At 41.6% G+C, this 14007-nt stretch overlaps 1 protein-coding gene across 1 annotated transcript; it reads right to left on the bottom strand.

The window, feature by feature from the left end:
* Window positions 1–7344: 7344 nt before the first annotated feature.
* Window positions 7345–13619, bottom strand: LOC113939114 (olfactory receptor 3A1-like). Its single transcript, XM_027624687.1, is given in 2 exon segments — window positions 7345–8295; window positions 13509–13619. Coding segments are annotated over 2 exon segments (1062 nt in total).
* Window positions 13620–14007: the final 388 nt, after the last annotated feature.

Genomic DNA, 14007 nt, shown 5'->3' with positions numbered 1-14007 from the left:
GAAACCCCTTCCCCTATGATATGTACAGTTCAGGTTGTCCCAATATCTTTGATACTGACAGAATTTCCTCGGGGCAGTCTCTGACAACAGTTGCAGCTAACAGCTGTTAGGAGAATTACCCTGGGTGAGGCACTGTGCACAGTTCCAAGTGCTTTATACGTATTAACTCCTTTATTCCTCACAACCTTCACTATGAGATGGATACCTTTTACAATCCCAATTTATACAAAGAACATGACTCACATAAAGCATGTAGCAGAGGTAGGATTTTAACTCAGGTCATCTGACTCTAGAGCCCCTGCTCTTAACCTTTATACATACCACCACCCGAGGTAACCCAAGGCATCTGAAGGATCATGAAGCCCAGTAGTTCTGAATTCTCTCTGAATCTATTTCTGACTCATGCTTATGACTCAAACACCCACTCCCACTGCAGCTGTGCCCTTGCAGATCCCAAAGTCTTGCCTTGCAGGCTGCAGTTGCTCAGGTTCAAACAGGTGCCTTGGTTGGATCACACCCGCAGTCCCCAGTTGCCCCAATTTCCCTTTTTTATTTTAACCCATGTCATCAGATTGCAAACTCTGACTTCCTACATCCCCACCTTTGCTTTTGTTATTTTCTCTATATAGAATATCTTTCTTCCATTGTCACATGGTCAAAGTTTTCAAGACTCAGCTCAAATACTACTTTTTCTAGAAATGTCTTCCTGATGTATTAAAGTAATATTTGCATCTTCAGTATTCCCAACACACTTTAGTTGTATTCTACGTGGCACTTACCACTGTACCTTCTAGCACAATCATTTAGTGATTTAGTGTAGTTCTCTCAGTCCAACTGAAGCATGAGATTCGTGTCTGAATTTTGGAAATATGCACATAAACTCATTTTAGTTATGCACCATTTCATAAATGAAAACAGCACTCATTGACAAATAGGCTTTCTGACAAAGAGGGCATCATTGTGGGATATAGTAGTGAAGGAAGTGTTTCTGGACAAGGGGGAATTAGTTCTAGACTTTGAAGGATTGGTGTGATTTGGACAACGTAGAATCAAATGAACGGCACAAGTGACAGTTGCAGGAATGACTTATCTAGATGGGGCATGCGGTACATGTAGCTATCTATATGCTGACATACAGATTTTTATATAAACTTCTCACATATTTTCTACAATCAGAAGAAATATTCCTCAAAAACTAGTAAGTCATGAGTCAGAGTAATATGCTCCCCTAGTAGCTTCTGTCTGGCCCTCGGTCAACGAGGGTTGAAGCTTATGTAAGATCTTCTAAATTCTGGGTTGTTCACCCAACTATTGATCTAGGATCAGTCTAGGATTAGTGTGTGGCTAACCAAATCACAAGAGTTATACCTGATGAGGAAGCCCTTCTAGATCACCACTATTGGGGGTCCATATGAGTCCCAGGCTTCCCTCATGCTGTGGGAATTCCCTGCTCTGAAGTCCCTGTGGGTCCTCCATGTAGTAGCGTTGGGCTCAGTGAATTGGTGAGGCCACCCAACAAGGATTGGGTTCTGGGCAGGGAAGTTGAACACCGAATCTCATCCCACTCATCCCTTACAGTCAGAAGAAAAGCTTCCTCTAGAAAAGAGGGCATTGGTAAAGATGCCTGGAAGGGGAACCTCAGTCTCTCAGTAATAGTCCCAGCTCTTCCACTCACCTGATAGGTCATCCTGAGCATGTCTCTTATTTTTGCTTTTGAGACTTTGGTTGCTGCACCTGTAAAACCAGGAGGTTTGACTTAGTAACAAGTAAATGTCCTTCCATTTTACACAAGAGCGGAGGGAGGGCCATGAGAAAACTCACCTGTAACCACATGTAAGCCAGTGAGGCTGCATGGGAAGGGATGTAAGAGGGGGTGAGAATCTGTTCAAACTTGGTCACCTACTCTGGGGGTGGAGGTCAAGAGGGAGTATATATATGGAAATTAGAAAGAGACCATCTCTGTCATGGGACTTCTCCACCACAGGGCATTCCTCTTGTGTCCTTAAAATTGCCCAAGAGCAGGGAGGAGGAGGTGGGGAGAGCTAACTAAATAATACAAGTCCTAATAAATAGCGCAGTAGTAAAACAGTGGTGCCTCATACCTCTGTGGTGATTCACAATTTCTCCAAATCTTTATCTCCATCCCCCATATTGATCTACAAGGATAGATGGGGCAGTCATCCTAATAACTCCATTTAACAGAGGGGGACATAAGGGGGATCTTTGCTTTCCCAATGTCATCCAGGGAACTAGACACGGAGTCACCCCTGAATCTGGGTCCCCAGTCTAGGTCTTGCTCTCCCAGATGCCTGGTCCAAACGGGATTTGGGGGAAGAGACAAGCTGACTCCTAAACTGGGGATGAGGAGGAAACCTGCCTTGGATCTGGGGATGAGGAAGAAACCCAAGAGAAGAGGCAAAAACTTGGAGATGCCCTTTCCAACTTGAAATTCTTAATGAATCCCCGGGATCAAAATACATTCCCCCCTAGGGCCTTGTTAGTGAGGGCCACAGGCACTGTGTCTTGGGAGTCCCAAAATGATCCTGAGAGAGTTGGTTCAAGCATTGTGCTGTGCTGTGCTGTGCTGGGAGGAACCAGGGGACCCCTGGGAAGTTGCCCCCACGATGATTATCTGGGCCAGGCCCTTAGAAAATAAGAATTTAGTGATAGAGATGATGAGAGAGGAAGTTGGAGAGGTTGTATAGTGTAACCCTTGGACTCTTATAAGTCTTCCTCATTAATAACTCACCTAAGTCCATGTGATAGCTTACTCTCTTTGGGAAGCCAGCTGGGCTTTGTAGACAGGTAGACCTGCTCTTCCAGCTATTAGCAACTACTGAACCTCTTTGGAACCCAGTTTCCTTATTTGTGGAATAAAAAGGTTGTTGGGAGGATTAAATGAAATAACACTCGTAGAGCTCCTAGTAGGAGACCACCAATGTTATTAACATAATAATAATTGATAACATGAACATGACCCCACACAATAAGATTTATGTACACTAAATCCCAATCAACGCTTACAACAATTCCGTGAAGTAGGTATCTCACTGTTCCCATTTTAGACATAAATGATTGAGGTTCATAGTGACTAAGTAATTTGCCTAAGGCCACATACTTAGGGTTTTGAGGATTTGGGGCTCAGACTTGCATTTGTCTGATTCCAAGGTACATGATCTCAACAATTATGCTATGTGATTGACTCTTCCACCCCTGTCCAATTAACCCCTGTCCGCCAAACAATATACTTGTTTATACTGTTGTTTGTGACCAATATTGCTTCTGATATGCCATGGACTATGATCCAGGATGAACCTAAGGCATCCTTCTCTCAGTAATAGCAGCCTCTCACTACCCCAGTACCTTAGTCCACAACACTGGGACTGACTTCCAACTGCTGCCTCCAGTGTAACCATCTTGCTCTCCAATTATATCTGCTTATTCTCACTGTAAAGAATTATGACCTTGACTCAGTGCTCTTATGCCCCGGGTCCTGAGTCAGGGTTTTGATCCACCGTCACCAGGACTGTGCTGTTACTAGGGTCCTGAGTCAATTCTCACCCAGCATCACCAGGGCCAAACTGCTACTGCACCCTGTCACTTGGGCCCAAGCCACCATTGCCCCTTGGTATCCCTGGGCTAGCCACTGCAGCCTTTCCCTTCCCTCTCAGAGTCTGAGTCACTGTGAGCCCCAGAAATCCACACCCTAGTTCTATGGGAGACCTGCACATGTTCATATGTCAGACACCAGCACTACCATCATGGCAAGTGCACTTGACCCCAGGACACTGACCCTGTGGCCGCCATGACTGCCAGCCCACCAGACCTAGTGTCAAAAGGGCTAGAGCTTACCCCCATGGGCAAATAGGAAAACAGGAGAATGTCAGTAGCCTTTACCACCAAGGACCCCAATAACCCTAGCTGCCACTGTTTGGGCCACTCAAGACCCCTGTGTTCTTTGCCAATGTTGAACTAAAAAGCATCTGTGCAGCAAAGGAAGCCATTAATAAATTGAAAAGGCAACCTATGACATGGGAGAAAGTATTTGCAAGCCATATATTTGATAAGGGGGGTTAATATAAGAATATATAAAGAACTTATTCAACATAATAAGAAAAACAAATAACCCAATTTTAAAAATGGGCAAAGGATCTTAATCGACATTTTTCCAAAGAGACATCCAAATGGCCAACAGGTACTTGAAAAGGTGCTAAGCATCCCTAATCATCAGCACATTAAAACTATCATGAGATATAACCTCACACCTGTCAGGATGGCTATTATCAAAAAGACAAGAGATAGTGTTGATGAGATGTGGAGGAAAAACAAACCTTGTGCTCCCTTTGTGGCAATGAAAATTGGTAGAGTCACTATGGAAAACAGTATGGGAGTTCCTCAAAAAAATAAAAACAGAACTACTGTATGATCCAGCAATCCTACTTCTGGCTATAGATAGGAAGAAATGAAATCATTATCTCAAAAGGATATCTGTATTTCCATGTTCACTGCAGTGTTATTCCCAATAGCCAAGATATGGAAATAACTTAATGTCCTTTGACGGGTGATTAGATAAAGAAAATGTGATATACAGATAGATACTGATCACACACACACACACACACACACACACACACACACACACACACACACACACAACGGAACTCCTGACACTTCTGACAGTGAGGATGGAGTTTGATAGCATTATGCTAAGTGAAATAAGCCAGAAAGAGAAAGACAAATTTGGTATGGTATCACGTGTATGTGGAATCTTAAAAGCAAAAAAAAAAAAAAAAAAAGCCAGCTTCGTAGAAACAGAGAGTAGAAGGGTGGTTGCCAGGGACTAGGGTAAGGGCAGCGTGGGGAGAGTAGGGCAAAGGGCACAAGCTTCCAGTTATAAGATGAATAAGTTCTGAGGATCTAATGTACAGCGTGGTTACTACAGTTGATAATACAGTATTGTATACTTGAAATTTGAGTAGATATTAAACATTCTCACCACACATATACACACATGAATTAACTATGTGAAGTGAAGGATGTGTTAATTAGCTTGTTCTTGGTAATTTTTTCGTGTGTGTGTGTGTGTGTGTATACATATCATCATGTTTTACACTTTAATATATACAATTATATTTGTCAATTATTCCTCAATAAACTTGGGAAAAATTAATTCCAAGTGAAGAAATACTAATGGATTGTATTAGTTAGCTCAGGCCTCCATAACGAAATACCATAGACTGGGTGTTTTAAATTAAACAACAGAAATTTATTTTTTCACGTTCTCGAGGCTAGAAGTCCAAGGTCAGGCGCCAGCACGGTCAGGTTGTGGTGCGGGCTCTCTTCCTGGCTCGCAGATGGCTGCCTTCCCGCTGTGTCCTCACGTGGCATGTTTCCTACTCTCTTATAGGTCACAGTCCAGCGGGTAAAGGCCACAACCTAATTTAACCTTAATTACGTCCAAAAATACCTCAGTAATACTTCCTAATTAATCTCATTTAGCCTTAATTATTTCCTAAACACCCTCTTCCATTTACAATCACACTGGGGGTTAGGGCTTTGACATATGAATTTTGGTGGGACACAGTTTAGTCCACATCATGGATAATAAACATTTGTAAATATATTCAACCTTATTGGATGTCAAAGAAATGCATACTAAAATAATAATTATTATTTTTCAACCATTATAATGTCAAAAATTAGAAGAACTTTTTTAAAAAAATTTTTTAAAAAGATTTTATTTATTTATTTGACAGAGAGAGAGACAGCGAGAGAGAGAACACAGGCAGGGGGAGTGGGAGAGGGAGAAGCAGGCTTCCCGCGGAGCAGGGAGCCCGATGCGGGGCTCGATCCCAGGATCCTGGGATCATGACCTGAGCCGAAGGCAGTCGCTTAACTGACTGAGCCACCCAGGCGCCCCTAGAAGAACTTATTTATAATAGTTACTGTTTACAAAGCTGTGGGGAGCAAGAAGTTTCACTCACCATTGTAACAATAAAAGAGTGAATTTTTTGTGGGCTCAGGGGAAATATATATATAAAAAAATCTGTCTTTGTTTTTTCCAACTCCGGAATCTTACTAATTAGAACTTATGGAAATGCTTGCAAAATAACAAAAACACATCTTTGAAGAATATTACTTATATTATTGATCATAATTGCAGTAAATCTAGAAACAAGATAAACTATCAGAAGCAATATGGTTAAGTAAATTATGGTTAACTCATAAATTAACACTAGGCAGTTATTAAAATAGATAAAGTAAGTTTTTAAATATTTTGATAGAGACTAAAGTCTACCAAGTAATGTGTAAACAAAAAAGACATGGCATAACATGCCCCTATAGATATGACATACACATAAATATTTTATATTGATATAAAAATATGTAAATGCACTTATGTATGTATAAAAAACTAGAAGGGAAGCACCAAATTCTTAATAGTGGTTTCTTCTGGAAATTGAATTATGAAGGGCTTGGATACAGAGGGTGAAGATTTGACTTTCATTTTCTACTGATAAAATTTTGTTCTGTTTTCATTTTTATAAACATAATTTCTAATGGGAAATTTAAAACCAATGAATGATATTTCCATTTTAGAAAAAAAAAATGAGAAGTCCTGAAGGAAGTATAAACTCTTCACTGATAAATACCCTAGAATCTTGCAATGTAGACAGAGTACTCAATGTCTCAAATTATACTGTACTAGTTCTAGAATCTTGTGTGGGATCCTGGTGTCAAAGCAAGTTGGGGGAGCTGTTTCAGGGGAAGTCAGACAGGGGGATGTACTAATACTTGGTACCAAGCTGTGACTTTCCATATTCCAGTTTGGAGAGAATCTTTGCTGGAGTATTTTTAGGGTCTTCAGCAGAAAATAAACAAAAGGTTCTGCCTGTAGGACCATGAGTCTCCCAGGATACAGAGATTCCTGGGTTCCACTTCCATCTGGAGTGGAAAGGGTAGTGAGCACCAAAAGGCAACTAGCCAAGGATTCTGGTCTACAGAACCTGCACACACATTATCAGGTAAAGCCTCCTTGGAGAACAAGAAGTCTTACTTCCTAACAAAAGTCATTTTGCTCGGGACGCCTGGGTGGCTCAGTTGGTTAAGCGATGGCCTTCGGCTCAGGTCATGATCCTGGAGTCCCGGGATCGAGTCCCGCATCGGACTCCCTGCTCGGCAGGGAGTCTGCTTCTCCCTCTGGCCCTCTTCCCTCTCGTGCTCTCTGTCTCTCATTCTCTCTCTCTCTCTCAAATAAATAAATAAAATCTTTAAAAAAAAAAAGTCATTTTGCTCAAGGATCTAGGATACACTTGCTGTGGTTCTACCCTCCTGATATACTCCTCATACAAGGGCTCGCTTCCCTGTGAGCACCTGCCACAGAGCCTCCTGCATGTCAGGGTTCCGGAGGCTGTAGATGAGTGGGTTCAGCATAGGGCTGATGACCGTGTTGAGGATGCCAATCCCTTTGTCCTTGTCTGAGGCCTCCAGTGAGCCCAGCCTCATGTAGCTGAAGACACCTGTCCCATAGAATATGCCCACCATGGTGAGGTGGGAGCCACATGTAGAGAAAGCTTTCTTTCTGCCCTCAGCAGAGCGGATGCATAGAACTGCAGCTGCCACATGGATGTAGGAGGTGATGAGAATCACAGGTGCACCTGCCATGAGGATACCCGGACCAAAGAGCAACAGCTTGTTGGGCTGGGTGCTAGAGCAGGAGAGCTGGAAGAGCTGTGGGAGGTCACAGTAGAAGTGATTGATCACGTTGGGACCACAGAACTTGAGTGTGGCTATGGCTACTGTGTGAGTCAGTGCATTGGTGAAGGCTAAAGCCCAGGACACAGCCACCAATATCCTCTGGACTGTCTGGCTCATTCGGGTGCTGTAGGTCAGGGGCTGGCAGATGGCCAGGAATCGGTCATAGGCCATGGCTGTCAGCAGGAAGCAGTCCACACCAGCCAACTGATGGAAGAAGAAAAGCTGTGTGAGGCAGGCTCCATAGGGAATTGTACGCTTGTGGGACAGGAGACGAGCCAACATCGAGGGAACAGTGACGGTGATGCACCCAACATCCAGCACTGATAAGTTCCCCAGGAAGAAGTACATGGGGGTGTGGAGTTTGGGCTCCACCAAGATGGCAGCCAGGATGCTGAGGTTGCCTCCAACTGTGACCAGGTAGGCAAAGAGGAAGACTACAAAGACAACGGGTCATAGCCCTGGCATCTCCACCAAGCCCAGCAGGATGAACTCAGTAACAGCTGTTCCATTGGTCCTGGATTCTGGGCCCTTGGGTCCCTAAAAGGGATCAGTGTTCTCAACGTAGTTATTCATGAAAAATATATCAACTCAATCTCAAATGCCAAGCCCCAGGGTAAATTCCCAAGTGTCCCTAGTGGGTATTTTCCCACTCCTTAGGCCATACCTCACTCATTAACCCTCTGTCTTCACCTCATTGTCCTCACCCAAGTTCCAGGTGAGTTACACTACAACTACCTTGGTATTCCCCCTTCTTGTGAAAGATATATAAATCCTTCTTTCCAGTATTCCCTATAATCAAGGAATGAGGTCTTCCTACCAACAAACTGTATGAAGAGTTTTGGGGAAATATGATGCTAAAAGTAAATTGAATAGGTAGTAAAATAGAAACAAAAGAATGTATCATAAGTCCTTGTAAGTATATTACAAAGGAATAATATATGGCAAATAAGTAAGAAAAATGTCAAGATAAACAAAATTAGGAAGTGAAAAGCAGCAGGCCAAAAATAAATCAAATAACTTTGGTATACTATCTGCTCCTAAGTTTAAACAATCAATTCAAGAACAGTCCCCAAACCAAATAAGCCAGCTACAACTGAAATAAAAAGGGGGGCTGGATAGTTAATAATGTACTTCCAGGTGTAGGATCTAGTCTCATATACTTCTTATACAAATTATTTTAAACTGTCAATGTAAATATAATTTTCATGTAATGTAAACTTTCCTTAGCTTAGGAAAAAATTGTGGCTTTCACCTTCCAATTCATTTGAAAATTTTTTTAAACTTCTTTTTTTATTTTATATTATTTTTTTTAAATTTTTTTATTGTTATGATAATCACCATATATTACATAATTTGTTTTGGTGTACTGTTCCATGCTTCATTGTTTGTTCATAACACCCAGTGCTCCATGCAGAATGTGCCCTTCTCAATACCCATCACCAGGCTAACCCATCCCCCCACCCTCCTCCCCTCCAGAAACCTCAGTTTGTTTTTCAGAGTCCATCATCTCTCCTGGTTCGTCTCCCCCTCTGACTTACTCCCCTTCATTCTTCCTCTCCTGCTATCTTCTTCTTTTACTTTTTTCTTAAAATATGTTGCGTTATTTGTTTCAGAAGTACAGATCTGTGATTCAACAGTCTTACACAATTCACAGCGCTCACCGTAGCACATATCTTCCCCAATGTCCATCACCCAGCCACCCCATCCCTCCCACCCCCAACCACTCCAGCAACCCTCAGTTTGTTCCTGAGATTAAGAATTCCTCATATCAGTGAGGTCATATGATACATGTCTTTCTCTGATTGACTTATGTCACTCAGCATAACACCCTCCAGTTCCATCCACGTCGTTGCAAATGGCAAGATCTCCTTCCTTTTGATGGCTGCATAATATTCCATTGTGGATATATACCACTTCTTCTTTATCCATTCATCTGTCGATGGACATCTTGGCTCTTTCCACAGTTTGGCTATGGTGGACATTGCTGCTATAAACATTGGGGTGCACGTACCCCTTCGGGTCCCTACATTTGTATCTTTGGGGTAAACACCCAGAAGTGCAATTGCTGGATTGAATGGTAGCTCTAATTTCAACTGTTTGAGGAACCTCCATACTGTTTTCCAGAGGGGTTGCACCAGCTTGCATTCCCACCAACAGTGTAGGAGGGTTCCCCTTTCTCCACATCCCCGCCAACATCTGTCGTTCCCTGACTTGTTAATTTTAGCCATTCTGACGGGTGTGAGGTGGTATCTCATGGAGGTTTTGATTTGGATTTCCCTGATGCCGAGCGATGTTGAGCACTTTTGCATGTGCCTGTTGGCCATTTGGATGTCTTCTTTGGAAAAATGTCTGTTCATGTCTTCTGCCCATTTCTTGATTGGATTATTTGTTCTTTGGGTGTTGAGTTTGATAAGTTCTTTATAGATTTTGGATACTAGCCCTTTATCTGATATGTCATTTGCAAATATTTTCTCCCATTCTGTCGGTTGTCTTTTGGTTTTGTGGACTGTTTCTTTTGCTGTGCAAAAGCTTTTGATCTTGATGAAATCCCAAGAGTTCATTTTTGCCCTGGCTTCCTGTGCCTTTGGTGATGTTTCTAGGAAGAAGTTGCTGCGGCTGAGGTCGAAGAGGTTGCTACCTGTGTTCTCCTTTAGGATTTGGATGGACTCCTGTCTCACATTTAGGTCTTTCAACCATTTGGAGTCTATCTTTGTGTGTGGTGTAAGGAAATGGTCCAGTTTCATTCTTCTGCATGTGGCTGTCCAATTTTCCCAACCCCATTTGTTGAAGAGACTGTCTTTTTTCCACTGGACATCCTTTCCTGCTTTGTCAAAGATAAGTTGACCATAGAGTTGAGGGTCCATTTCTGGGCTCTCGATTCTGTTCCATTGATCTATGTGTCTGTTTTTGTGCCAGTACCATACTGTCTTGATGATGACAGCTTTGTAATAGAGCTGGAAGTCTATATTATTTTTGAGAGAGAGAGAAAGAGCACAAGCAGAGTGAGAGATAGAGGGAGAGGGAGAGAGAGGAGCAGTGGAAGAGGGAAAGAGAGAATCCTAAATCCATGCCTAGCGTGGAGCCTGATGCAGGGCTCAATCCATGAGATCATGACCTGAGCCAAAATCAAAAGTCAGATGCTTAACCAACTGAGCCACCCAGGCGCCCCTCCAATTCATTTTTTAAAGTTAGCAAATCCTGATACTAAAATGTAATAACGATAGCAAAAAAAGGAATTATTCTACACCACCCCCATTTGATAATACATGGGCAAAAATCCTAAGTACAAAAAATGAAATGCATTAGCTAATAGATTTTATATAGGAGAGGATGATTTAATATTAGTACATCTATTAATATACTTGATATATTTGTTGCCTTAAAATGAGGAAAATTTTCTAAAGGACAATTCATAAATGTCTATATACATGTTTTTTTACATGGCAATTAATTTCTTTTTTTTTATTTATGTTCAATTATCCAACATATGGTACATCATTAGTTTTTGATGTAGTGTTCCCTGGGTGGTATATGCGACTAATCTACATACATTCTTGAGAAAAAGGAAAAAAGAAAAAAGCTGCTTTTAGTCAGTTAAAATGGAAGTACACTACTTTATGTGACAGGTCATACCATTGCAAATCTGTATCATTCATAATGGTGAAGTAGTAGTGATATTTCTATCAAAATCAGGCACAGGAAAAGCCATGGTCTTTGTTACTTCCAAGTATTTCTCATTACTCTAAAAGTTTTAGGCAAAGAGAAACAAAATGCTTAAATAGTAGAAACAAGAAAGAAAAGAATAAATTGAAAACAATAAAATTGAAAACTCAAGAGAGGAGAAAAAACTGGGAAACTCCGAGAATTATTAAGATATTAGCAAATTAGGTAAAAAATAAGCACAAGTCAATAGATTCCTTATATGCCAACAACATCAGCTATAAAACCCAAAAGTCCCAATAGTAAGGTGAAATCTTATAATATAAAATGAAGAATGAAGCAGGAAATGAATTTATACCTGAATCATATATGTAGGCACCTAGAAAAAAGATCCCAAATAAACAACTTTCAGTTCCACTGACTGGTAGGAATATGGGAGAATTTAATCCCTTTTTTTCACTTTTAAATGATCTCCAATGAATCTGATTACTTTTATAATACTAAATATATTTTTTAATGATCTATTTCTTCCAGATTACAGAGATCTCTAAAGGCCAGCAATAGCAGCTCAAGGGCTCCTCCTCTGTCCTTCATTTCCAGAAGTTTCAGGGAGCTGCTTATCCAGCAGATTAAAGGTTAGAATGGTACACCCATCTTGATTTGCCTCACTGCTCCATGAAGTAATGAAATATTTACTCTATTGGACTTCCTTTACAATTACAACCCACTTGTAATCAAACAGCAGACTTGTTTACCAGTTTCTGCCCACATTAATTTATGTGGTATCCATCACCGGAAGTTTATGGCCTCTTTTATTCTTTGTGTGCATGTTTTAGCACAAGATGAATGTTTTAAGACTATATTTATCTTCTACTTATTAAACTACTTCCTTTGACTTTTTTTCTGTCTTTTGATGGATCTTTTAAGATATAATAACCTGGTAACATTGGTACCTGGAAATATTTAGGGTTTTTTAAAATTACAATTAAACACATCATAGATAATAATAACTAAAAGCTGTGATTTCTACAATTGTATTATGATATAGGAATTATGAAGATAAGTTCCTACATACTGAGGGATACTTTAAAATTCAAGACACAATGACAGTTTTCCATCAGTGAGGTAGATCCTGAGTCATGGTGGGAGGCCCACATTCAGAGTAATATTCAGCTCGAATCTACTGGTAGAGATTACCAGTCTGGTACATGTGAAATATTTGACTATAACCCTCACCCGCACTGTGGCCTCATCAGTGCACGTAGTTGTATTCAGTATATGCTGTATATAGTGTCATTGAGTGCAAGAAGTACCAAGTTGGTTGACATCTTGCAGAGTATCTACTTCCTCATTTTACTAAAGAGGAAACTATGGTGGAGGATTGTGGGGTTGGAGTTGTTGGGATTAGAGTGAATACTGAATATACTTACAAACTGTCTGGTTTTCTATTTTTTAAAAAATTACCTAATCCTGGGCCAGGGCATTTATGCTTGCTACCCCAAATAACTCTGAGGCTATCAGAGAAAGGATTTGCATGAGAACACTAGAATTTGTCCACTGGTTTGACCAGCCCAAATTGGCTGCTTCCAACCAAGCCCCCAAGCCCCCAAGGGGCATTTCCTGACACTTACTGAGGGGTGGAATAATCCATGTCTCTAGGGCTGCTATGGGTGCACTCTTCTTCTTTTTTTAATGTTGTATTTATTTATTTGAGAGAGAGTGTGGAAGCAAGAGCAAGGGGGAAGAGTCGGGGAGGGGGTGTGGAGGAGCAGAGGGAGGAGCAGACTCCCCGCTGAGCAGGGAACCTGATATGGGGCTCGATCCCAGGACCCTGGGATTATGACCTGAGCTGAAGGCAAACGCTTAACCGACTGAGCCACCCAGGTGCCCTTGGGTGCACTCTTCTGACTGAGAAGCCTATTCTCTAGCCCAGCTGTGCCTTGTGGACCTCACGCTTTCAGGTTCACACACCTGTCATAAGTAGCTCACCAACAAACAGGTTCTGTGGTCATGGTTACAGTCAGCACCTGCCTCACTTCATTCTGCATCCTACCAACCACAGAGTTCATTCTGGAGCTCTCCTCCCTCACCTGTCCTCTGAGAGCCTTTTCTCTGATGTCTTCCTGACTCAGGTTTTCTAAATCTGTCACCAAATGTAACAGAACCTCAGGTCTCTCATGAGTGCAGGTCTGTGAGGGCATTTCTCAGGCACCAACAGTCTGCCTCCCAGCCCTCTGCTTTCCATTTTATCCAGAGACAGCCCATTTTGCCCAGAGGAAACCCGCCTGCTTTCTATGCCTCTTCAATGCTGTATCTTATGGTCTTCCCTTAGCTGATGGCAGACTACCATTCCCCCCGACCCCACAGCCTCCCCTCTGCCATCATAATCATCACCCGTTATTCCTATTCTCTCAAAATAAGAACTTGGTTCCTTCTCATGTTAAGAGTTTTTCTGATAGTTATAGGTAGTATGTAAAAGCAATGACAAATATAGGAAAATTATAGGAGTTTAGAATGTCTTGCAACATCCTTGTCATGAATGTCCTCTTGCCCTGTCTGAACAGTCCCTGGAAACCACCCTAATGGCCC

This window comes from Zalophus californianus, chromosome 16 (genome assembly GCF_009762305.2).
Source record: "Zalophus californianus isolate mZalCal1 chromosome 16, mZalCal1.pri.v2, whole genome shotgun sequence".
In the NCBI taxonomy this organism is placed as follows: domain Eukaryota; kingdom Metazoa; phylum Chordata; class Mammalia; order Carnivora; family Otariidae; genus Zalophus; species Zalophus californianus.
The sequence above is the reverse complement of the archived record's forward strand: the minus strand, read 5'-3'. Positions and strand labels throughout refer to the sequence as shown.